This window comes from Lissotriton vulgaris, chromosome 5 (assembly GCF_964263255.1).
Source record: "Lissotriton vulgaris chromosome 5, aLisVul1.2, whole genome shotgun sequence".
Lineage (NCBI taxonomy): Eukaryota > Metazoa > Chordata > Amphibia > Caudata > Salamandridae > Lissotriton > Lissotriton vulgaris.
This window is the reverse complement of record NC_141693.1, coordinates 45224539-45251058: the sequence shown is the minus strand read 5'-3', so window position 1 is coordinate 45251058 and position 26520 is coordinate 45224539. Positions and strand designations below refer to the sequence as shown.

The 26520-nt window shown below is 46.6% G+C and overlaps 1 protein-coding gene across 6 annotated transcripts in view; it reads left to right on the top strand.

The window, feature by feature from the left end:
- LOC147710099 (butyrophilin subfamily 3 member A3-like) overlaps positions 1-4619 on the top strand; it is a 353872-nt gene extending 349253 nt beyond the window's left edge. For 5 of the 6 annotated variants that reach the window (XM_086920797.1, XM_086920799.1, XM_086920796.1 and 2 more), the window contains one exon: positions 983-4618. In XM_086920797.1, coding sequence (XP_086776923.1) covers positions 983-1494 — 512 coding nt within the window. In that variant the 3' untranslated portion in view covers positions 1495-4618. Of the gene's footprint in view, positions 1-982 lie in introns of all 6 variants that reach the window. The other variant, XM_086920800.1, reaches the window with a different exon arrangement.
- Positions 4620-26520: the final 21901 nt, after the last annotated feature.

Below are 26520 nucleotides of genomic sequence, written 5' to 3'. Positions count from 1 at the left end.
TATACCTTCTAGTAGCTCTCTTACTCTGTACCATCTAATGCAGTGTACTGACTAGTACACTACACCTTATAGTAGCTCTGTCACTCTGTACCATTTATGTCAGTGTACTGACTACTACAGTATTCCTTCTAGCAAATCTATCGCTATGTACCATCTGATGCAGTGTACTGGCTAGTATAGTATATCTTTGAGTAACCCGATTCCATCCTATGCAGTGAACTCACTAGTCCAGTACACTTTCTAGTAGCTCTCTCACACTGTACTATCTAATGGAGTGTGCTGACTAGTACAGTATACCTTGGAGTAGGTCTTTCACTCTGTAGCATCTTATACAGTGTACTGACTAGTCCTGTTTTCCTTGTAGTAGCTCAGTTACTCTGTATCATTTAATGGAGTGTACTGACTAGTACAGCATACTTTGGAGTAGTTAGTACAGTGTCCTACCTGCTGCAGTGTTCAATCTAATGTGGTGTTATGTAGTATGCTGTATGGTGCAGTGTAGTGAGTAGTTCAGTCAGCACTGTGTGTGTGTGTGTAATATGCTGCTTGATGAAGTGTGGTGTTAAGTAGAATTTCCTTTCTATTTAGTGCTGTTTGGTGTAGCGTGTGCTGTAGATGAATGCACGACTGCGAGCAGCGTGTGTAGTATGGTGCATGGTGCAGTGTAGTGTGTAGTAGAATGTCCTCTCTATGTAGTGCTGTTTGGTGTAGTGTGTGCTTTAGTGTAGTGGTAGGTCTATGCTGCATGCTTTAGTGTAGTGATCAGTTTAATGCAGCGCGCTTTAGTGCAGTGAGCAGTCTAGTGCCGCACGCTTTAGTGTAGTGAGCAGTCTAGTGCCGTGCGCTCTCTAGCGCCTCGCGCTCTCTAGCGCCGCGTGCTCACTCCAGATGTGGTGTAAATTAATCATATGTAAAACAGAAGCAGTAATTACAGCCTTTGTTTGTGTCATTAAATCTCTAATTGTGAATCTCTTCTCTGCAGTGATGGTGACTCTGGATCCTGACGCGGCTCATCATCGGCTCCACCTGTCTGAGGGAGGGAGACGAGTGAAAGAGACGGACACATGGATTACCCTGCCGGACACCCCCAAGACATTCACCTACTACCCCTGTGCGCTGGGGAGCGAGGGGTTCACCTCCGGCAGACATTACTGGGAGGTGCAGCCGCTGCAGTATGGGGACGCGTGGGAGGTGGGGGTCGCAGCAGAGTCTGTGAATGGAAAGGGAGCGATCACATGGTCACCTGAGGGAGGAGTCTGGCCTGTGGGGTGGAGGAAGGGTCAGTACACGGCTCTCACCTCCCCTCGGACCCCTCTGTCCCCTCGTGAGAAGCCCCTGAAGCTGGGGGTGTATCTGGACTATGAGGGGGGGCGGCTGTCCCTGTACAATGCTGACTCCATGGAGCTTCTCTTCTCCTTCCCGCAGGCCCCCTTCACACAGAGGCTCTTCCCCCTCTTCTGTCTTTGGGGAGGAGCGGAGTTGAGGCTGGTGTGAGCCCCCCCTCCCCCTCAACTGTCTTCCACTGTTTAAACACCAACATTCCAAAGACTCTTAAAACACCAACATTCCAAAGAACCTTCTTCACAATGACTCTCTCACCTGTTTCCATGACAACCAGAAGCCTCAGTGAAACTATGTATCTCTCTTCCTTGTACATTTTTAAAACAAGGTCAGACAATGATTGCCGTGTGAATCATGTACCAAACCGCATGTAACATATGATAAAGTCTCTGCAGAATTAAACAAGCGTTGACGTAGCCAATAGGTCTCGCCTTTGTGAGCTTATAAGTCTTTAGCCAGAGCTATTGGCTTTGGCAATGTTTCTAAGGTATGTTGTAGAGCAGTGTGGCTGCTGTGCTCCGTACTGCAAACCTGGTGTCTACTGCAGTGACGTGGGGCAGTGGCATGGTGTGGTGTGTTGTTATAAGGTGTGTGTTGGTGGGATGCATGTGGGTACTGTGCTGGGGTGCATGTGGGTGGCATTTGCATCTTTACAACAAAAATAACCAATTGTAATTAGATTAATAATGCTTGTCTGCAAACTATTGAAAGGGCAACAAGGGTAAATGTAATATGCACGGCCCCATGGACAATCAAACAAGTTTATAATAGTAAAATATCGATTAAAAACAACGAAATTACCGGCCTGTCGGTAACTCTTACGTTTACTGTTTGTGTTTCCAAATTGTTCAAACCCTAACCACATCGATTGGCGGCAATTTCCCAGAACCCAGTCACACATTGCAATGATCTTGCAACCTTTTTTTAAAAAATATCTGTAATTTACTGTTCCCTATAAAGTACAATAAATACACCAAATTCTACCCCAAAAGGAAAGACTCTGGACTCACACACCGTTTGCCTCACAAACTCCCCCTCCTCATTACCAAATAAACTCTTCCAACACTTTTTAGTAAAGTGAAATCTAGTTCCGCTGTAGACCCCGCACCTCCCCACATACTCCCTCAAGGATACAGCCACTAGATACAACTTCCTTCTCTCTCACGCAGGAACCTTAATCGCCAAAGTTAACTTTACATTGTTATTGTTGCCTCAAAATCTCAGCATACACAAGAGCATGTTCTTTGCAGCAGGCATCTTAATCCTCTGCGCTACTTCAGCATGAGTGAAAACAGTCATTAGATAAAACTTCCTTCTTTTTCCCCCAGGAACCTTAATCGCCAAAGTTTTATTGTTGCCTGAAAACCTCTGGACACATGAGGACATGTTCTTTGCAGCAGGGCTCTTAATCCTCTGTGACACTTTAACATGAGTCGGAACAGCCACTGGATAAAACTCTAATGTCTCTCTCCAGTAGGAACATTAATTGCTAAAGTCACATTCACATTTTTATTGTTGCCTGAAAACCTCTGGAAACACAAGGATATGTTCTTTGCAGCAGGCATCTTAATCTTCTGCGCTAGTTTAGCCGAAGTGGAAACAGCCACTAGATAAAACTTCCTTCTTTTTCCAGCGGGAACATTATTCGTCAAAGTTACCTTTACATTTTTATTGTTGCCTGGAAACCTCGAGACACACAATGACATGTTTTTTGCAGCAGGCATCTTAATCCTCTGTGCTACTTTAGCATCACTGGAAACAGCCACTGAAATAAACTCCCATCTCTCTCCAGCAGGAACATTAATCGCCAAAGTTACCTTTACATTTTTATTGTTGCCTGAAAACCTTTGGACACACAAGAACATGTTCTTTGCAGCAGGCATCTAAATCCTCTGCAAAACTTTAGCATGAGTGGAAACATCTAGTAGAGAACACTCCATTCTCTCTCCAGGAGGAACATGAATCGCCAAAGTTACCTTTAAATTTTTATTGTTGCCTGAAAACCTCTTTGCAGCAGCCATCTTAATCCTCTGCGCTACTTTAGCATGAGTGGAAACATCTAGTAGAGAACACTCCATTCTCTCTCCAGCAGGAACCTTAATCGCCAAAGTTAACCTTTACATTTTTATTGTCGCCTGAAAACATCTGAACACACAAGGACATGTTCTTTGGAGCAGGTATCTTAATCCTCTGTCCTACTTTAGCATGAGTTGAAACAGCCACTAGATAAAATTCCCATCTCTATCCAGCAGGAACATTAATCGTCAAAGTTACTTTTACATTTTGATTGTTGCCTAAAAACCTCTGAACACACAAGGCCATCTCCTTTGCAGCAGGAATCCTAATCCTCTGCAAATCTTTAACATGACTGGAAACAGCCACTAGATAAAACTTCCTTCTCTTTTCTGCAGGTACATTAATCGCCAAAGTTAGCTTTACATTTTTATTGTTGCCTGAAAACGTCTGAAAACACAAAAGCATGTTATTTGCAGCAGGCATCTTAATCCTCTGCGCTACTTTATCCTGCACAGGGAGGGTGACCTGCTCTTTTTGCAGCCACCTCGACCCCCGGTGTGCAGCTGCTCTGTTACTGCTGGGTTCGCTCTGCTCCTTCACGTGTTGGGTGACGGCCTCGTTGTTTATGCGGCTCATTTTACTGTTGGTCTGTGGCTCCCAAAATGCAAAAACACTTTGCCACTGGATTCAAGATAGCCTGGCTGATGAGGGCTATGAACCCGAAACCGGTCCTCGGAAGCTTGTTTCCTGTCCAGGGAAGACATGGCTTGGCAGTTCGGGCTAGACTGTTCCCATGAGGCACAGGGTCAGACTGATTTGCATATGGCCATGTCTGACTGGGGTGAGCTAAAGAATGATGATGGATTAAAAGCAGATCAGTTGACTGGGAGTGAGTGTTTGATTTGCTCAAGCGCTCCGTCCATCATTCCCTTTGGTATCACTTTGGTCTGTGGCTGCCCTCCATTTTGTTCTCCCCTCTCTCTTCACTCGTAACTGGTGGTTTTCCACAAGAAGGCCTTTTAAACCCCATATTAGTCATATTCACAAGACACTCGCAATATAATTCTCCATGAAAACGGAGGTAGGACTGCCTCTTATCACTTTCTGTTTGACCGTGGGCTCCCCTCAATTTTGAGTGCCCCTCTCTTTTTACTTTCACTGGTAGTTTCTCAAGATGGCCTCTTTATTCTCACAGTAGTCATGGACTCAAGACACTACTAATAATAACCTCTAAGTAAACGGAAGTCGGACTAACTTTTTACTACTTGATCAAGGACTACAATTTGGGACAATAATAAAAAAAATTAAAAACTTTATTGATACTCAAATTGGTCTTGATGTTGTGTACTCGATGTTGATGTTTTTCGATGTTAATTGTTTTTTAGCATTATCCCATTACCTGTTTGGTGTTCCTACATTGGATGTTTTTTTACTCTGACTTTACCTTTCTCCCATTACCCGACTTGGTCTTTTCCCCCTTCGAATATCTTCTTATTCCAGAACCTCGCCCCATGTTGCACTTTTCCTCTGCATCCATCCTTGTCCTGCCTCCATCCTGTCCTTGCCTCCATTCTTACTGTACATTGCACCATGTCTTCTCTCAAGCCCCCCGACCCATTGCCCCCAGATCCTGCCCTCTCTAGACATGGCCCTAACTCTTCGAGCAATTCATATCCATCCAACCTTTCAAAATACGCTAAGAGAAATTTCAAACACAAATTACTGAAGATTCACCCTGAAACACTATTAGGTGATACCTACCACAGCCTCTCTCGTCCAATGAAAACAGATTTTATTTTCCACTCCAAACGCACCACTAAATAGAAAAACACTTTCCTTCTCCACCTTCCTATCACCAAATCTGTCAAAATCCCATTCGGAATTAAACTGTAGGTTTACCCTTTCCCGCCAATTATGGGGGAAAACAATATTTCTATATTCAGAACAGGCAACATCCTCATTCAAGCATTGGATATCCACCTCAAAATTTTTGAGACATTGCAGTACCTTGGCCTATCAAATCTCCCATTCGACTCATAATCCCTCAATAACTCAACTGCCCTGCACCCATGAGTCTTTACCCTCTACCTCCATTGAGGCCCTCCTCCCCCTCTCCATCTCTTCTGCTACTCACCTGCATCCCCTTAGGACTCCCCCGCACTCACTTCCCAGTCTAATTCTCCGGCTCCTCTTAACATCGATCAAACCTCGCCTGTCCCCGCCATCATCCCTGACTCTCCCTTGCACTCCTTTCTAACTCATTTGGCTCTTCTTGGGTTTCATACTTGTCTCCCCTCTAGGTCTAATTATCTGATGCCCATGACCGATCCCCTCCTATCCCTTCCCTCTTCCCAGAGGCGCCCTCCTACTCTCTTCCTACGCACTCTCCTCCCGTGGGATCACCTTGTGCACTCACCTCTTTGTACAATTCTCTGACTTCTAATAACTTCCTTCCTAAGCAATCCGATGTGGTTTACCCCTGCATCCCGTGACGCTCTCATCTCTAAAATTGACTTGATCTCCCTGACCATCATCGTCCACATTGACTGGTCTGGCCACCATCTCATTCTGTTCGAAATATTAACCAGCGCCCCTCTCCCCACATATGTTAACAAAAAACCTAGGATATGGTCCAGCAACCTTAAACAAGTCCCTCAAAGTCAACTCAAGTCTAAACTTAGATCTCAACTTCAACTCATACCTCCCTCCCAGAACGCGAATGAGCTGACTGATCATTTCAATAAGGCCATTGGCGATGCCCTGGATCAAGTTGCCCCACTCGAACTTAAACAAGAAAGGACAACCCAATCCAAATCTTAGTTCAATCTCGAACTTAATTAGGAAAGAAGACAGCTCCGACTATCTGAAAGATCTTGGAGACAACACCCCTCGCCCTCTCATCCCGCCCTCCTCAAAGAAGACAACTATGACTATTTGAAAGATCTTGGAGACAACACCCCTCACCCTCTCATCCCACCCTCCTCGGATGTACTAGATCAACCTATAAGAAGTACATCTTCAATAAAAAGTCTTATTTCTTTTGTGCACAACTCGATTGTGCCAAAACAGGCTCAGAGAACTCTTGAACATAGTCAGAAGACAAACATCACCTACCCCTCCAGAGCTGACAGCCTCAATTGAAAGATTTATTTTTGGAAAAAATTATCAAAATTGATCAATCCTTAAATACAACTCTGGGACCTCCCAGCCCCCAATGAGCATTGACTTTCCTCCGCTCTCGACACCATCACTCCCGCCTAATCCGCCCACTCAACTACCCTCTCCTACTATTTCTGGTGACTTCCTTTCCAGCTTGCAACTAAAAAATAACGTCTCCTGGTCTAACTTCCATCCTATGACTGAGCTTGAAGTCTTTAATATCATTTCAAAATCAAAGCTGACCTCGCACACCAAAGATCCTGTCCCATCTACTCTAGTTCACAATCTCAACCACATTATCGCCCCATGGTGGACTAAAATCATTAACGTCTCTTTTGCCACTGGTTGTGTACCTGACTCCCTCTAACTAGGGCAAATCACCCCATCCTTAAAAATCCTACAGCTGACACTAACGATCTTAGCAACCTTCGCCCCATCTCCAACATCCCACTACTAGCTAAAACCCTTGAAAAATGTGCCTTACCTCAATTGGATAACCATATAAGCAATTTCAATTTACATGACTCCCTTCACTCTGGCTTCAGGAAAGGCTGCAGCACAGAAACCGCCATGCTACACATCGTTGATGACATTCAATGCTCTCTTGACCATGGTGAGGCTTGCCTTCTTATCCTCCTTGATCTCTGCAGCATTTGATACAATCAATCATCCTTCCTTACTCGAATCGCTCAAATCTCGCTCTGGTCTTAATGGCTTGGTCCTTAAATGGTTCCCTTCCTACCTCCAGCAAAGAACACAACATATAAAAATCAAATCCTGCCTCTCCAATCCTACCCCCATCCCCCTGGGTCTCTCCCAGGGATCAATATTCTCCCCCTCTCTCTTTTAACCTCTTTATGGAACCCCTAACTCTCATCTTGAAACAAGCCGGGATCAACTCACCTCTATGCTGATGACACCCAACTCTACTGTAAGATCGAATCCAGCTCTGATGTTCTTCACTTAAAAAGCACTCTGTGCATGGTGGCGGTGGATGCTCTGGGGAACCCTGAGGCATGCGAGGATGAACGCGCTGTATTCCTGGACGAGACACAGATGCGGTGCGCTCCTGGGCTGCCGGAGGGGCGAGCCGAGCACAGAGCATGCGGATGACAGGCTGGCTGAGCAGTCTCCTCAGGAACCCAGAGTGGAGTCAGAGGAGCAAGCACGACTGAAGGCGGAGTACGGCGCACTTTCCCAGCGCCATAGGGTTGCTCTCCCTGAGGCTCACTCTGAACAACCTGAACATGGATTGAAGACATCTGATGCTGCATCGGAAGCAGTGCCAGAGGCGCAGGTATGAGCAGCGGCTGTGTGTGACTCGGATACCCGGCGCAGGGGGGCGGTTCCTTTGGGGGTTCCTCCGAATACTGACGGTGGAGCTGGATTAACCATTTTGGGCACAAGTTTAGATAGAAATGCTGACTTTAATAGGATTTCTGGGCACGAGACTCTCCCTGGGGCATCGCAACTAAACCCACCGGTATGTGCATCTGCAGGGCCGGCTGCCCCTAAACAGATTCAGAAGGTGGTTTCCCTAGCTCAGTTCAGGGCTCTCCTAATGATGACTGTTTATTCTCCCTTAATGACCATTCAGGGTCGTCGGTCTCGAGTGGGGATAGCTTTACGGGGGACTCTGACTCGGAATACTCAGATGAAGAAGGTATTTCTGTTCAAAAGGCTTCAGCCACTCAGCGCGTGAAGCTACGGAAAGAAAGATCCCGCTCCAAACCAAAGTCGGTAGGAAGTCCATCGCAGGCAGAGGTTGTTAAAAAGCTGGACTGGGATTACTCTGCCACATCTCAGTTGTATCAAGAAGAAGGGGGTGCAAATTCACAATGGCATTCTACTAGCCCACCACAGACCCCCACCTTGGACTTGTTGTATAATACGATGAAGCAAATGCAGGGGGAGGCCAGGACAGAAAGTCGTAGGGCCAAACAGGCAACCAAAAAAATACAGGGGTCATTAAGGAAAATGAATAAGCTCTATGCGGTCATGGCAGGCAGAGTCACTCAGGTGGAGGAAAGGACAGGGAAACTTAAGGACGATGTCAGCAAATGGCAGGCTTTTAAGGAGGCACAAGAGAAAGTTGCTGCGGATGTACAGTGAAAACTCGAAGATTTCGAGAACCGCCAAAGGCGGAATAATATCCAACTTTTGGGTGTGGAAGTGGCAGAGGGGCAGGATGTCCGGGCATTTGTTATCTCTTTGCTGAGGGGGGCTTTTCCGCAATTATCAACATGGAACTGGGAAAACAAGGTGCAGCGGTCACACCGGTTCCCTCTGACACAGAGGAAAGGATATGGGGCATCCCAGTCTGAAAGGCCCAGAGCTTATCTTGTCTTTTTGGGGAACTATCTTCTCAGACAGGAGGTCATGGACAAAGCAAAACCCGAGGCCAGACGCTCATTTGAGGGTGCAACATTCTTTGCCCACCCAGACTTTTGTCACGCTCCTGTCGAGAGGAGATGGCGGTTAAGACAGTTGATACCTGCCATCCAGAACTTGGTCTGCAAGGCTTTTTTGTTATTCCCTTCTCGCCTTAAAGTGTTGGTAAATGGCCAAGTCAGGAAGTTTTTCTCAGAAATCAAGGCTCAAGCATATTTGACGGACCTAAAAGAAACAAGCATTGGCATAGCCAATAGATCTCGCCTATGGGAACTTATAAGTCTCCATCCGGTCGTCGACGCGAGCCGTTGGGCCTTTTCGGCGGCATATGGGCCTGCTGCTGATGGAAAGGACCCCGTTTAAAAGATGCCCACAATGTCACCCCAAATTCCAACATACTGATAAACATACAGTTTGCAAAAGGTGCCTATCTCCGGAGCACAACGAGGAAAACTGTCCAGCTTGTGCTCAGCTTGTGCTCAGTTCCAGTCGAAGAAAACTATACGGAACCGAAGGGCCGCTAGACAAGAGATGCAGCGGCAGGCACTGGAACTGGAGAACATTTTCGACGACGAACATGAACTCCCAGAAGCGGCGGACTCCGACCTAGAAATAGTCACCGTGGAGGACCAGTCGGACTCCGATGACCAGATCACACCGGGGCAAACCGTGAGTACTAAAGCCCTACCCCGCTTCCACCTCAAGACAAGGCTCCGGTCGAAGCATTGCCTAAAGGCCTTAGCCGGGATCGACAGACTCCTTCAGAAGACCCGCCTTCCGGCTCGGCTCCGAAGACCATACCCAAGCCTTCTGATACCCCAGGAACGAGCAACACTCTTCCCAAAAAGGCTGTCGAACCAAAAAGGATCGTCGATCCGAAAAAGGCCGTCGAGCCGAAAAAGACCGTCGACCCGAAAAAAGGTGTTGATCCAAAGAAGGCACATCAGCCAAAGAAGCCTGTCGACCCGAAGAAGGCCGTCAAGTCTATAAAGATCCTCGAGCCGAAAGGGGTCGTACAGCCCAAACAACACGTCGACCCGTAAAAGGTCATCGATCCAAAAAAGGTCCTTGAACCGAAAAAGGCTATCGAACCGAAAAAATCTGTCGAGCCAAAAAAGGTTGTCGAACCAAAGATGGTCGCCGAGCAAAAAAAGGCAGTACAGCCACCAAAGGACGTTGATCCAAAAAGAGTTGTCGAACCAAAAAAGGTCCCCGACCCGAAAAGAGCAGTCGAGCCGACAAAGCCAGTCGAGCTGAAAAACGCTCCACAGCCTAAGGCCCTCGAGCCGGAGACTTCCCAAAAAACAAGCAACAAAGTATAAGTATAAGTATAAGTATAAAAGATTTTATTACGCGCTCTGCTACTACAGAGTATCCTGGCGCGATATGTGAACTAGAACAGAGCCGAACCAAGGAAGAAGGGAAGCAACTAGATACTGAGATTAAAAAGGTGAGTTTTTAACCCCTTCTTAAATTCTGCCAGTGTGGCTGACGCACGCAAAGAGAGCGGCAGGGCATTCCAGGATCGAGCTGCTTGGACAGAAATAGATTGACCACCCAATCTCACATATCTGATTTTAGGCGTAAACATCAGAAGGAGATTAGCTGATCGGAGTGCACAGCGAGGGGAATAAAACGTGAACCTCTTGTGCAAATATTGTGGTCTGTGTTGATGCAGGGCACGGAAGGCCAGGACCAGAGATTTGAACACAATGCGATGGGCCACTGGAAGCCAATGGAGCTTTCGGAGATGAGCAGAAGCGCTAGTTCTTCTCGGGAGATGGAATAAAAGTCGGACCGCCGCATTCTGAATAATCTGCATTCGGTTGATGAGATATTTAGGAAGACCGCTAAAGAGGGCATTGGAATAATCCAGCCTTGATAGAATCAGAGCACGCAGAACCGTCTCTTTTGCTTCCCTATGGAGCAGTGGAAGGAACCTTTTTAGTGACTTGAGGGTCGCAAAACAGGTCGCCGTAAGTTTTTTTAGATGTACTTCAAACTTAAGATCCTGTCCGAACCAGACCCCCAAGTTTTTGGCCGGGCCTCCAAGAGAGCTGGGACAAGCAAAATCAGGCGGCCAAATGAGATCCTTAAAATTGGCCGGAAAGTTGCCATAAAACAACAGCTCTGTCTTGTCCTCGTTGCATTTAAGTTGGGCTGACAGGAGCCACCGAAAGACATTGGATAGACAGGAGCAGACAACACTAGCATCTAGGCAATTCTTAGGCCAGGTAAACAACAGCTGAGTGTCGTCGGCGTACGCCATTATTTTGGCTCCCCACTGCTCAGCCAGATAGATCAGCGGGGTCATATAAACGTTAAACAACAGGGGGCTTAACGTCGACCCCTGGGGGACCCCTGTGCTGAGCTTCTTGGGAGACGAGGCGTAAGGAGGCATCCAAACTTGCTGCGTCCGTTCCGACAGAAACGAGGACAGCCAAGCCAGAACCGCGCCTGACAGTCCCACCTCTGCCAACCGATTCAGCAGCAGAGCGTGGGGAACCGTATCGAAGGCGGCAGATAAGTCCAGCAAAACCAGGACCGCTCTGCCGCCTCCGTCCAGACACTCCCTGATGGCCTCCGAAACTTCCACCAGAGCCGTCTCGGTGCTGAAAGCCGCCCTGAAACCCGATTGAGCCGGGTGCAGGGCCTGAGAGGACTCAATAAAATTATTCAGCTGCCTATAGACAACCTTTTCACAGACCTTCGCCAGTGCCGGGAGCAGCGATATCGGACGATAGCTGGACGTGGCTAGAGGGTCCAGGCCAGGCTTCTTAAGGAGGGGAAGCAATTTCGCCTGTTTCCAGCAAGGTGGCACAGAGGCAGAGGACAGAGACAAATTGACCACCTGAGTGGCCTCCTGATATACCAAGCTCGCAGCTCCCCCCAGAACCCTGGCGGGGCAAGGGTCAGAGGGTGAACCCGACTTTAGTGACTCCAAGATGGCCAGCACGTCCGCTTGCACAGCTGGCTCAAAGGTGGTAAATTGGCTAGTAGATTGCTTCCCCCCAGAACAAGCCAAGGGTGACAAGGGCCGAAGAAGCAGAATCCCAGAATTGAGAAAAAATATAAACCAGCCCCCACAGACCCTTCTTATATTAAGTCTCAGTTACCATTAGACTCACTAGTGGTATAAAATGCTAGAACAAAGCCAAATACCTCAGTGCCAAAGCCACGGACAGTTGAGGAAGAACTTTTCCATCCTGATCCTGTGAGCGCAGAACAACCTAAACAATATATAGATCATGAAACAGGACATGTAACGATTTACAGAAGGAAGAAAATATCATTGGATATTGATACTTCTTCTCCTGTTCCTCCTAAAAGAAAAGACTTTGGAACATCTCCTTCAAGGCCTTTTACTCCTCCTCCTTTCATTCCTGACATGCCTTATGTGCCTTACTCTCCTACACCTTCAGGTTATGAGGACACAAACAACATGGGGGATGATCCTCATGATGCTTTTACAGAACCTGAAGATCAGGGTATTCAAGATAACACATGGAGTGATCATAATGATCCTTACGATACATATGATTCACAACCCATCCCTGATCCCTCTCCATACCCTACAAAGCCATCTCCTACTAACGACACTGTGGTTTTTAACCAGCTAGTGGATAGGGCAGCTCAGTATCATGGTGTAAACATGCACACTGACCCAATAGAAGAGGATTTCCTATTTGACACCTTTCCAACATCTGAGAAAAGTGTGCGTATACTTCCTATGTTAAAAGGGGTAGTAAAGCATGCGCCAGGCATATTTAAAGACCCAGCCAGAGCGCGTGTACTCAATCCCAGAATTGAGAAAAAATATAAACCAGCCCCCACAGACCCTTCTTATATTAAGTCTCAGTTACCATTAGACTCACTAGTGGTATAAAATGCTAGAAAATGAGCTAATTCGCAATCAACAGGAGATGCTCCCCCTCCTGACAAAGAGTCAAAGATATTAGAAGCCTCAGGTAAAAGAGTGGCCTCCCAGTCAGCAAATACCTGGAGAATTGCCAACACACAAGCTCTCCTAGCACGTTATGATAGCGCACACTATGACCAACTGTAGGGTTTACTACAACACCTACCAGAACCTTTTAACGTTAAAGTAAATTACCAAATACGGGAAGGCAAATTTATCACTAACGCTACCATTACATTCGCCCTTGACGCAGCTGACACAGCCCCCAGACCAATTAATACTAGCGTATTACTACGTCGGCATGCATGGCTCCGCATTTCCGGCTTTAAGAATGAAGTGCAATCAACCATCCTCAACCAGCCCATCAACCAAGATTTCTTGTTTGGCCCTGCGGTAGATACCATCTTAGAAAAGATGAAAAAAGATACAGATACCGCTAAGTCCATGGGTGCACTTCAGTTTCAACAAACTAGGAGTTCCTTTCGCGGCTCCTCCTTTCGAGGCTCAGGTAGAGGCAACACATCCCAAACTTCCTCCTCATTCAAAAGTAATACCCAAAGCACCTTTAATAAAAGTGCCAACAGAGAAGGTTATAGAGGCAATAACAACAAGGGCAGAGGACTGGGTGGTGGTAACACCCGAGCCTCCACCACTAACAAACAGTGACTCTCTCACACTCCCTCCAGACCATTTAACACCAGTCGGAGGCAGGGTAACACAATTCCTACCATTCCGGAACGCTATCACTAGAGACAAGTGGGTGAGACAAATTATCCAGTATGGTTACTGCCTGGAACTCACTTCTACACCACCCAACATACTGCTCAGACACCGTCCAATGTCCGAAGAACACATTAAGCTGTGACAACAAGAGGTGCTCTCCATGCTCCAAAAAGGCGCCATAGAGCCAGTCCCATTGCAGCATCAAGGGACAGGCGTATACTCTCTAAACTTCCTAATTCCCAAAAAAGATGGCTCTCTCAGACCAATACTAGACCTCAGACCGTTAACCCAATACATACTCTCAGATCATTTCCATATGATCACTCTACAACAGGTACTCCCACTACTCCGGCAAGATGATTTCCTCGCCACACTAGATCTCAAGGATGCATTCTTTCACATTCCTGTACATCCAGCTCACAGGAGATACCTCAGGTTTACAATAAAAGGTCAGCATTCTCAATTCAAAGTTCTCCCCTTTGGAGTAACTACAGCACCAAGGGTGTTCACAAAATGCCTAGCAGTAGTAGCAGCACACCTACGAAGGCAACACATTCATGTGTTCCCCTAACTCGACGATTGGCTCATAAAAGCCAACTCATACGCACAGTGTGCCAGCCATATTTCTCACACAATACAGCTACTGCACAATCTAGGATTTTCCATAAACTACCCAAAGTCACATCTGCAACCCTCCCACATACAGCAATATCTGGGAGCAACAATCAACACCTCAGTAGTTATTAGTACAAAGCTTTATTTCGATATAATAATATCCGAAAAGCACATGACAGTTAAAATACAATTCATATTATTAAAAAACACTCAATAAATAGTTAAAAAGACAGTTTAAAACAGTATTAAACAATTTGCAGCTTTGAATTTTAAAAGAAACAAGAAGCCAAGGATTGCCTGAAAGAGGGTTCATCACATAGCTTTACATCTGATCACCCACGCCCAACTAAGGAATTTGGCCACCCCACACGCCAGTACTGTGTTAGGATCAGATTGCAAAATTCTTAAAGCTGGGGCATAACATCTGGTCTCAAGAAGGAGACAAACATGTTTTAACCATTTGGATCTGGGCTTGTTGTAGGCACTGCAGACAAAGAAAACATGTGGAATAGTTTCCAATTCAGTGCTGCAATGCGGGTAGGTGGCAGACGTCTGGTAAGGGGGTTTCCATTTGGAGGTGCGTTCACGAACTGGTAGGGTTCCTATTCTAAACTGTACATACAATGCCCATTCGTTTGGTTTTCTAATAAAGTCCATGTAGGGTTCAAGTAAGGGAACAGTTTTGTGCAGTCGAAACTCATTGGTGAGCATGCCCAAGTTATCCGCTCTAGATTCCTGGGCGTCGACCCACCACCAGTAAGCCCGCTTGACTTCTAGTTTGGACTATGAAGCACCGGATTCCCATGCCACCCAAAGGCCGATGGCCAACAGGAGTTCCTTTATTTTGAAAAGCCAGGCTAAGTTGTGTGACCCCTGCAAGCTCATGATTTCTTTGAGGCCGTCCGCGTAGCATTCTAGCTCTGGTGTACGCCACAGGCGAGCCCAATAAAGAAGCAGACGCAGAATTATAAGGTCTTTGATAGATCTGCGTCCAAGATCGTATTGAATGGGCTTGCTAGGGGAACTCCTGGGGATGGACAGCAGCTCTTTATAAAATTGGTTTTCAGCCATTACTAGCAGGTCAACATTACTAAAACCCCAGAGCTCTGCCCCGTACAGTGCACTGCCTACTGCTTTTGCCGAATAGATCTCTAGGGCAGGGGCTATAGGTCTAGAAACTGAAGATCTATGCTCCCTGCTTATGGCGCCCACGACCCGTTTGTGGTTTAGGGCCATTTTTTCAATGTGGGGTTTCCACTTGAGTTGGTCGGATATCCTAATCCCAAGATAATCGAACGTTTTAACCCGCTCTAGCGGCTCTTCGTTGAGGGTAAGCGCGCGATTAGCTTTTCTGCTGGGATTGAAATAAAGGAGCTTTGTTTTGGAAGTATTGATGACCAAGCCCCTTAATTTACAGAAGTCACAAAATCGGTTTAGCAATTTTTGGAGCCCCATGGGCGTTTTGGAGACTAATAACGGGTCGTCGGCGAAAAGCATGGCGGGGACCTTCACACCAGCCAGACTGGGGGCTTCAGCATCGATGTCAGTTAAAAAAGAAACCACCCCATTAACAAATAGGGAAAAGAGGGTTGGCGCCAGAACACATCCTTGGCGGACACCTCTGTTCACCGGAATTTTTTCTGTTAACTGCTCCTTCGTTCCCCACCAAATGCGTGCGTATGTTCCATCGTGCATGTGGGCCAGCAGGTGCAGGATGGGCGGAGGGAACCCCATCTCGTGGAGGACCGCCCACAGCCGTCCTCGGGGGACCAGATCAAACGCGGTCTTCAAATCAATGAAGGCCAGGTACAGACCACCCTTGCTAATCAAGACTGTCTTCCAATGCAGTAGTAACAGTCTGAAAGCCTGGTCAACAGTACTTGTACAGGCCCTGAACCCCGCCTGGAAGGGGGAGATAATGTTATTCTCCTCTGCCCAGGATAGGATCCTTTCAAGGAGGACTCTGCCAACCACCTTCTGGCCAGCGTCAATCAGGCTGATCGGCCGATAGTTGGCAGGGTCACCCCTTGGCCCCTTCTTATATATAGGGATCACTTCTGCTCCCTTCCAGGAGTTTGGGACTGGAGACCCTAGGAGGAGGGCATTGGTCAAAAAGGAGATGAATTTGGACCATTGCTTAGGGCTGGCACGGAACAGATCGGCAGGAATACCATCCTTGCCCGGTGCCTTGCCTTGGACGATTTTACTGATTGCAGATTCTACCTACCTCTGCCCTATTCGGTCCATGAATGGGGGTATATCGTGGTGGAGTGGTGAGTATTCGGCTGTTGCTTCAGAATTCTTGGGGGCCCCTACCCCTGCATACAGTTTCCTGAAGTGGTCGTACCCTTCCCCGTCCGTGATGTGGTTGGGTAGTTGGTCTATTCCATCATCATTATTATTTCTCACTAGAGCACAGAATCGTTCCCCATTCCTATTCTGGCTAGCCAATTTTAACTCCTCCCAGTGGGAATCATCCCAAGCCCTCTTTGCCACTAATAGTGCGCGCCTATACACGGCACGAGCAAGGCGAACCTCAGTTGGATCTCGGGTTTTGATGGCACAGATTAAATTGGACTTGGCCTCCCTGCAGTCGGGGGTATACCACCTGGCAGCAGGCTTCCTTCGTTTCTGCCGTCTAGTCCCACCTCCGTCATGGAAGAGGGCGGCCATCCTATCTATTGTCCCCTCATATGCCATATTGACTTGGGCGGAGCCAGGATCATCGGCACAGAGTGTAGAGAGCTTCTCCGTCTGATCTTTAACAATTTCCCCAAGGGCATTGGTCTTTTGCTCATTGATGGCAAATTTGTGCCATTTGATGAACCTTTTGCAGTTCGAAGGTACTATTTCTCTTGTCGCCATTGTAAGTCTATTGCTGGACAGGGGGTTTCCCACATTTATCAGATTGCACAAGCTAAGAGATAGGGGGTTGTGGTCACTATGAATTGACGGGATAACCACCATATCCAACACATGTTTCCACAATCTCCTATCTACCAGAATGTAGTCAATTCTACTGGGGCAACTAACTCTATTGTAAGCAACCCTCCCACATACAGCAATACCTGGGAGCAACAATCAACACCTCAGTAGCAAGGCATATCCAAACAAGAACAGGATAGCCAACATACAGTCTCTCATTCACAAATTTCAGTCACAACACTCTCTGCCAGCTCGAGTGTTCATGCAGCTCATAGGCATGATGGCCTCCTGCAAATTCATCATCACTCACGCTCGGCTGCACATGTGTCCCTTACAACAATGCCTAGCACGCCAGTGGAACCAAGCTCAAGGACAATCAAAAGACCTAGTGTTGGTAAACAGTCGCACTTACCGCTCTCTGCAGTGGTGGAACCCACAAAACCTTTCCAAGGGGCGACTGTTCCAAGAGCCGGTTCCACAGGTAGTATTAACTGCAGACGCATCACTGGCAGGTTGGGGAGCCCATCTCCTTCAATATACAGCACAAGGTCTCTGGACAGTCAAACAGAAGACACTACATATAAACTACTTAGATGTACTAGCAGTATTCCTATCAATGAAAGCTTTTCAAAAATACTTGAGCAACAAGGCTGTGTTAATCCGGATGGACAACATGACAGCCGGGTGGTGTCAGAGTGCGCCTCCCACAGCAGCAAGCAGCAAAGCAGTGAAGGTGATTTGGCCCCAAACACGTAAACGCTGTGATTTTTGCAGAGATCAGATAAGATTCACACGGATCTCAACACGGGTCTGAACACACCACCCCGGTGCTTTCCTCTGTGCTCCCCATGGACCCCACTCGGACAGGCTTCCAGACCCATCCACCTGGAACTCACACAGCCCTCGCCTTCTGACAGGAATCCCTCAGCTGGGTCTGATGAGTGCTGTGGTGGGAGACAGCTCCCATGAGCGCCGAGTAAATCACAGACTTTCAAACCTGCCACCCAGACATGCTCTGATGAGACATGTCAACTACAGTTAATGCCCATTTCGCATCCTGGCATTCAGGTGATAACGGCCCATAAAGGAGGCATGAGCTGGGGAATTGTTAATTTTTGTAACTCTTGTTTGCCTTCAACAGAGTGCAGTAACCTATTTGCACTGGCAGAAGCTATAAAACAATCATTAAGTTCTAGTCTTCACAGTCTCCTGGTAGCTGGTGATTTTAATATACATCCTTGTGGCGAGCCTTTTACGGCTTGTATGTCTGGAGTAGGTTGCCCACGAATACACTGATTTTACTTTGAACATTGTGCTCAAGGTGAGATGCTAAATTACATGATTAATGAATAAGATTTGATGGCCACAATGTCTTTAACTGCCCCATGCACTAATTTTACCGTGCCTACATTTAAGGGTCAGGGAAAAGGATCTTTTATATATTATATTTTAATTTCGTCCTCACTACAGTCATTTGTGAATAACTTTAAAATCTCAGGGAGCAAATTTATTAACCATAATCCCCTAACACTGTATCTGTCAGGCTTGCTGGCAGATAAGGGTGCGGAGGAAGTGAAACAGGGCCTACTACGACCAACCGATGGTAGGCGTAGATTAAAAGGGTCACAAGTAACTCCAGAAATATTTTATGATGAGGTTAAATTAGTATGTAGCAATGAACTGTCACTCTGTTTAGAGGAGCAATCTACGCCAATAGAGATCTTAGATGCTTATAAGTCCATTTCGCATAAGGTGTCAATGCTTCTATCCGCCCCAGCAAAAGGTCATGTTAGGTCTGGACCCAGATGGTTTGATTCCCACTGTTCAAAACTGCAAAAAGGTTGTGGGAAGCCCTGTTAAAAAAAAACAGAAATCAAACTGATATTATAAATTTTTGCAGGGGGTATAAGGCGGCCCTCACTATTCGAAAGGAAGTACTAAAAGGTGAAGCATGGAGGGAACTGCTAGAATCTAGAACCCTTTGAAATGGTTCGAAGTTTTGGGGCATTGTGAACAGGCCTCTGTTTACTCAGGAAGGGGGGGAGGGCCTTGAATCCTATATAACTGAGGAGGAGTGGGTAATACACTTTGAATCTATGTTTGACAGCTGGCATGGGCATAGTGACAGGGAGCTTCGTGATACACATGAGGCAGTAATAAAATTGCGAGATGGGCGAAATTCTGGAAGGAATAATGGGTTAAACGACGGGTAAAGCACCTGGGCCGGATGGGATCCCCCCAGATCTTTTTAAGTCAGATCCCTCCTTTTGGGCGCCGATCCTAGAACTTGTTTTAACGCGGCAGCACAGCATGGCTGCCCTGAGTCGTGGGCAACATCTACAATAGTTCCTGTTTTTAAAAAAGGTGACAGAAATAGTACTCTGTGTTACAGACCTATCTCTTTAATTGATTCAGTGGTAAAGGTGGTAGGTAGGGTCCTTCTTCAGAGACTGACATCTTGGGCTGAGGAACATACGATTTTGTCGGAAGTCCAATACGGCTTTGTGCGTGGTCGGTCTACTGTAGCTCAATGTCTTAACTTATTTTTGATATTGAGCAAGTACACCGTTGCACGTTCTGGGACCATCCATCTGGCCTTCATGGATCTTTCATCGGCTTTCGACAGTGTCAACAGGAGGAGGCTATGACAGTCCATGAGGGAAATGGGAGTGATAATAGTATTTTTAACTTCCTGGAGGACATGCACCAGTCCACCAAAGCCAATGTTAAGTTTTCACAGGATCTGCGGGTAACGAGGGATTTTAACATTAAAAAGGGAGTCCGGCAAGGCTGTATATTTGCTCCCTTTTTATTAAATGTTTATATTAACGACCTGGATAATGTATTAAGGGCAACAGGTGCTGATTACCCTAGTGTAGGACGGCGCAGGATCCCTGCCCTGCTATATGCGGACGACGCCGTTCTTATATCCAGGAATGAAAAAGGGCTTCAAACGCTTTGATCTGCTTTTGCAAGTTTTATGTCAGACAGGGATTTATCGATTAACAACTCTAAATCATATGTATGCAGGTGGGGCAGCGGGGTAAGAGGAACTATCAATTTCGAGTGGGAGATTCAAAGATTCCCTGCACCAATGTGTTCTCTTATCTAGGGGTCCTCTTTGACGACAAGATGAATTGGGGCCCTCTATTGCAGAAAACAAAAGGGAACATGGTGAGGGCGAATTCGGCAATCTTCAATTTTGCGTCCAAGATAGGGAAGAAGCCAACGGGAGCTTTGTTGAAAGTGTACAAGGCGAAAAGTCTGCCCATAGCCCCGTATGGCAGCGAATTATGGGGATATAATGCTGGGCGGACCCTCCAAATAACGGAAAATTACTTTTTGAAGCGTTTACTATGTGTTCCTCGGGGTACTTCTAATATGGTGGTTCATGAGGAATTAGGGGTCCCTCACTTAAATGATGTACTATCTCTGCGACCCCTGACCTGCTGGTTAAAAAGTTGGCTGAATATAGATGTCCCTCTTACCCATCTGATTTTAAGAGATTGTATGGCCCTTGATAACTCTGCACGTATTCTGTGGTTGAGTTATGTGAAGAGAAGTCTAGAAAGGTTGGGACGGGGGGAATTATTTGCAAACCCTGACTGCATTGTAAGGAAGGATGTGGAGGCAATCAAGGTAGCCTTTTTGTTAGAGACGAATATGGAAAGGGAAGCCAAGGAGGTTGAGACATCTAGTGTGCGTAGACATATTATGCTTAAAACAACCCCTAGGACAGAGCGATACCTTTTGGGGTCCCTGTCTACGCATGAACATTTTTTGTTAACTAGGTTCCGGTTGAACCTCTTTCACCTCCTACTTGCCGGACCCAAATATTTTACTAGAGGTACGGTGGCAGCTCCCTGCGGCTGCGACGATCAGTCTCCGCAGGACATGCTGCATTTTATGTTTTTATGCAATTTTTATGACTTCCCTCGTGAACGATTCCTGGTCCCAATTTTAAAAAGAATGAATTTTAGACAGGTTCGTCCCACATTGGTGTATCTGCAACTATTGAAAGATGACTGTTTACGTTTTATACTGAGTTTCTTAAAAGCTTGTGTGAATTACAGGAACTATATTGATAGATAATGTATGTTATCCTCAGGCTTTTTTTTTTAACTATTTATTACTTTTTATTGCAATTATGGTGCTCTTTTGTGTACAAGTACGGATTGTTTTAAACTGTATTAATGTTGTGTAACTTTTATGGTTTTAAATATAAAACCGAATAAAGTTTATGAACTGAACTGAACAGTCCGTCAGTCAGTCAGTCAGTGAGAGAGAGTGGGAGAGTTAGTCAGTGAGAGAGAGAGTGGGAAAGTGAGTCAGTGAGAGTGAGTGAGTCAGTCTGTCAGTGAGAGTGAATCAGTGAGAGTGAGTCAGTCAGTGAGAGTGAGTCAGTCAGTGAGAGAAAGTGAGTCAGTCAGTGGGAGAGAGTGAGTCAGTCAGTTAGAGAGAGTGAGTCAGTCAGTAAGAGAGTGAGAGAGTCTCTCAGTGAGAGTGAGACAGTGGGAGTCTGTCAGTGAGAGTGCGTCAGTCAGTGAGAGAGAGTGGGAGAGTCAGTGAGAGTGTGTCAGTCAGTCACTGAGAGAGAATGGGAGAGTCAGTCAGTCAGTGAGAGTCTGTCAGTGAGAGTGAGTCAGTCAGTCAGTGAGACAGAGTGGGAGAGTCAGTCAGTGGGAGAGTCAGTCAGTGAGAGAGAGTGGGAGAGTCAGTCAGACAGTGAGAGTGAGAGAGTCTGTCAGTGAGAGTCTGTCAGCGAGAGTCTATCAATGAGAGTGAGTCTGTCAGTGAGAGTGAGTGAGTCAGTGAGAGAGAGTGGCAGAGTCAGTCAGTGCGAGTGAGAATGTCTGTTAATTACCGTGGCGAGGAAGACTAGGACTCGGAGTAATGAAGATTATCTGTAAGTAACCGGGGCATTAACTGTTATGGATAAGGATCAGTATCTTGCCTATCATCTATTCTACAGTCAAACAAGTTTCCCACATAGTGACCCCCATCAGAAAATAATCAATGTTTGATCTGGATAGACCTCTCTTAAAGGTAGACAGACCTAGCATGTCAGAGTGACATCTGCCATTACAAGCCTGCAATCCATTAGAAACTGCAAAAAGGCAACCTACGACGCTGCCACTGTACAAGGAATATAAATATTGGTATTAATGTTAGGTATACCCCAAACCTCATCCTCCTCCTCAGTAACAATATCACAGCCACAGTAACTTCACACAAGCATGTACAGCAGCAAAGCACCGAAACTATATAATAATGATATTCTGTTCAAATAAACTTTGCATATGGAAAGCAAACATTGAGTCTCTGTGCATGGATTCACAGAAATGTATCCAATGTCTTGCTTATTATTCCTCATACTAATGATAGATACATCTAGTCATAATAGATTATTGATTATGAGCATTTAAGCAATTACTATTGCCTTCCTTGTTCAGACCAGTTTTCAGTCTAGATGTAAGGGCTTTAATCTAGGTAGGTGCACCCCTCCAGCCACTGAACATATTTTCTAAGAATTGGGTATTGTTAGAGACTGGGTATCAGCAAAAAGCCCTTCCTTTTTTAAAATCATTTTGAACAAACCACTACACATTTGCTTGTCTTGTAAAGCTAACTTTACGTTATGTGGTTCAGTGAGATGGCATTTGACGAGGCACATAAAAAGTATCAATGTGAAAAATAGCTTATTTTAGAAGTATGACATATTCATAAGAATGAGGCTCATTTTCATCTAGACAGATTCACTGTGGAACTTGGAGGCAGGCAAGTTTCAAAACATGTAAAAAAAAAAACCAATAACAATTTTCTTTTATCCTTGTGTGTGCGCAAGGCTAAACCACTCTGTTGATTAATAGTCTCTTTTTAATATCTTCTTTTTGGGTAAAAATGAACCAGAATGTACATATATTTAGGAATATTGCATCATATTGCACACTAGTTTCACCAGAAATCTCTCAGACCACCATCCCATCCAGCTCCTTCCCACTCTGGGTCCCCGCTTTATAGCATTTTCTAAACGTGCTCGTTCAGTAACGCCAGGATTTTAGAACCCCTTTCATTTTAGGGGCCCGATACCCGTGGCCCGCAACCCAGTCACAAAATTGTTCCGGCAGGACTAATGGTAAACACGAATACGTTGCACATATGGGCATAAAAAGGAAAGCCCGGACCCTCAAGAGTTGCTGTAAATATACTGAGCGCTCTGTGAGTGATGTATCTGACACACCGCGATCAGGTAAGCAGAAAAACAGACCCATCACTTGCAACTTAATGGAGAGACTGACTGTAGATTGTGCTAAACGCACCCGTGTGCCGCTGTAAAAGAACATGTTTCAAGATGTCACGTGACAACGCATTGTTGCTAGGGCTACCAAAGGGCAATTCCTTTTAACCTGAAACATGACCTTCGATTCGCTAATACTACCGCCACTAAAGCGTGCATACAAAGTAACAATAGCGAGAAAGGGATAGTCATGATTCAATTGGAACAGTCTCTAAGATTACGACATAAGCAATCAGATGGATAAATCCAACTAAGGATATTTATAAAATATCATAGCAAGTCGGCAAATTCTTTCATTTACATTTTGAATGGCATTATAAAAAGCTTAACATTTTTCATAATATAAAAACATGCCTCTGTTTATATACAATGAATAGAAACTCTTAAAATTATTAAATATCAGGGGAAAGCTGCCCGGTCCCCTATTTCAATCAACAGCGCTGTCCACTCTAAGATGGCGGACAGAGAACCGCGACTCTTCACTTTTTCCATTTCCGCCTCTTTTGCTTCCAGTGCCTTTGAATGACTGGCTCATCGGTTGCAGTACTGTACCGGGTGAGCGTGCACTTGGGAGATGGTTCTGTTGGAGAGTGATCAAGTAAGAGATTAAGCAAAGGAGATGAAAACAAAAGAGGGCACCAACGAGGTAGGGTGTGGCGACGCACTGGCAGCGAAAGTTACATTATAAACAAGCATTGGCCGCGCGGCCGCAAAAGTAACACTGCGCGACCGCGAAATGAAATATTAAACAAAACAAAAAACGCGAGTGGTGACGCGATTTGTGCGCACGCGCAACGGGAAAAAGTGCTGTGCACGTCGTGCGGGCTTGTGCGCGTAAAAGCAAGCTGGTGGCCGGCCTTGGTAGCACTTTTAAACCACCTACTAAATTTCTCGCAAGAGCAGTGCATACGCTGACTCTAGCGAGACCTAAAAATGTAATTCCGAAGGGTAAGGCTAAACTAAAACGAACATTGTCAATACCAATATGTCTGACTTTAACCCCTTGGCTGCGGGGGTAATTCCCCCACGGTGCAGGGGTGGAGGGGGTCCACGGCGCCGCTGTACTCATGACGAGCTCAGCTCATCATGATTCACAGTCATCATGATTCACAGTGGAGCTGTGATCATGACAAGCTGAGCTTGTCACAGACCCGCCCATTGATGGATTCTCCCGCACAGGCGGGGAATTAGCCGCGCATGGGAGGGCCACTGTGTAGGAAGGTGGATATCTGACTATGGTTACCCCCAAACTTTTTGCCTGGTGTTTAGCTGGTTGTTTACATAGTTGGCCTGGGATCCTGCTATTCAGGGCCCCAGGCTGATTGCTCTCTCCTTAAAATGGACTCCATGTACCTTAGGTGCATTACGAATTGGAACTGGTTCACCTTATTGGCCCCTGTAACAGTGTACCCTAGGTACCCAGGGCATAGGTGTTACCAAGGCCTACCAGGGGCTGCAGCATGTATTGTGCCACCCCTGGCCTGGCCTCCATATTTGACACAACTGGCTGATCTCTCAGCTGGGGTAAGTTGGTGTAATCACCTCTTACTTAGGTATAGTATCCCTATATCTAACCTTAAACTGGACACATATGTTCCTATCAGCCACTCCTATGGAAGGCCTCATCAATCCTGGAGGCAGAGTGCTTAGAAATATGTGAGATGGTGCTCTAGCATGAGCTGAGCCTGTCTGCAGCTGTTGGGAACCACTTCCTAAGCTGTTCCGGGATATTGCCATACCATATACTCTTAAGTGCATTATAATCCTCGCAGTTATATGCTATCTTTGGTTTGGCCTTATCAAAACATGTCGAGTAAGGTGTCATACGAATTGGAATACTATCCCCTCGACAGTTCTGTCGACGGGGATAGCATTCCACCCTTCTAGAGGGACACAACATGTGTGTAGCCTTAACCCCGGTTAAAGTTAACCAGCGCCTCAGCATCACAAAATGGATGCTGCCACCACAGACACAAGTCTGACCTCCTGCTGCTGGGAGTCCTTCCAGCGAGGCAGGCTTGGACAAAGGGTTTCCTGCCTTGGGAGGTGCGAGCACCACCCCAGACAGGGTTTTGTGTATTGGGTAGGACAGGGCTGAATAGATTGAGACATGCCCGAGGCACACAAGGTGTCCCCGTGCATAAGCCAGTCCAAACCGGTCCTGGGACTTTCCAGACCCAGGCCTGGCGAGGAGCTGGACAAAGGAAAGGGGGTGTAACCGCCCCCCTTCCTGGTCCCACCCAGAGGAGGGACCTAGTAGGTGATCCACCCCTCAGATTGGGAATAAGAGTGGGAGCAGTGCCATTGCACAGCAGATCATCCTGAATCAACTTGAAACTAAGAAGACGACTGGACTTCGACATTCTGCTGCACAGAAGACTGAAGAGAATCTCCCTTGTGGCCTAGGAGTGGCCACCCTGTGAAAGCAGGTACCAACCAGCGAATCGACGTCTGCTTTGCCGCCGCCTCCCGCCGGAGCCCAAGCCTAGAGCTTGACAAGACCCAGACTCCCAGACTTCTCACAGCCCGATCCACAGTCCCTGCAAAGAAGTGACCCATGGAGGCACCAAGAGATGTGGGACCGGACATCTTGGAAGACACCCGAAGAGCTGACTGCGCAGCATCAGAGGCATCCTTGACGTTGTGCTTTGGGGACTTAAAACCCACACCACCGAGCAGCCCTTGCACCGAAGATCAGCCCCCCAGCATCTCCACGATCTGCGTGGGGCCCATTTGCATTGTGCCACTCGATGTGCCATCCCGGCCTCTAGCCACGTTGTCAGCGGCCATCTTGGCGACAAAACTGAAGAACTACACTGCGGGTCTGGTTGCTCCAGACTTGCCCTAGCTCCTGTAAAAAGGAGCACCCGCTATGACCTTGCTGGTCTGAGTGATAAGCCTTTTTTGACTCCTGCGTGGCTTGCATTAGCCAAGGCCTGTTTGCTCCGATCAAGTTGCCGACACCGCCAACAGCGAGAAGCCTGCGTGGGACAGCTCGTGACCGACTCCTGGAAGTCCTCGACCTCCGGTGTCCACGTGGCTGCAGAGAGAAGCTACACCTCAACGCCTGTTTGCACCCGACATTGCCTGGTTCCAATCTGGTTCCACGGTAGTCACTGGTTAGTGACTTTGA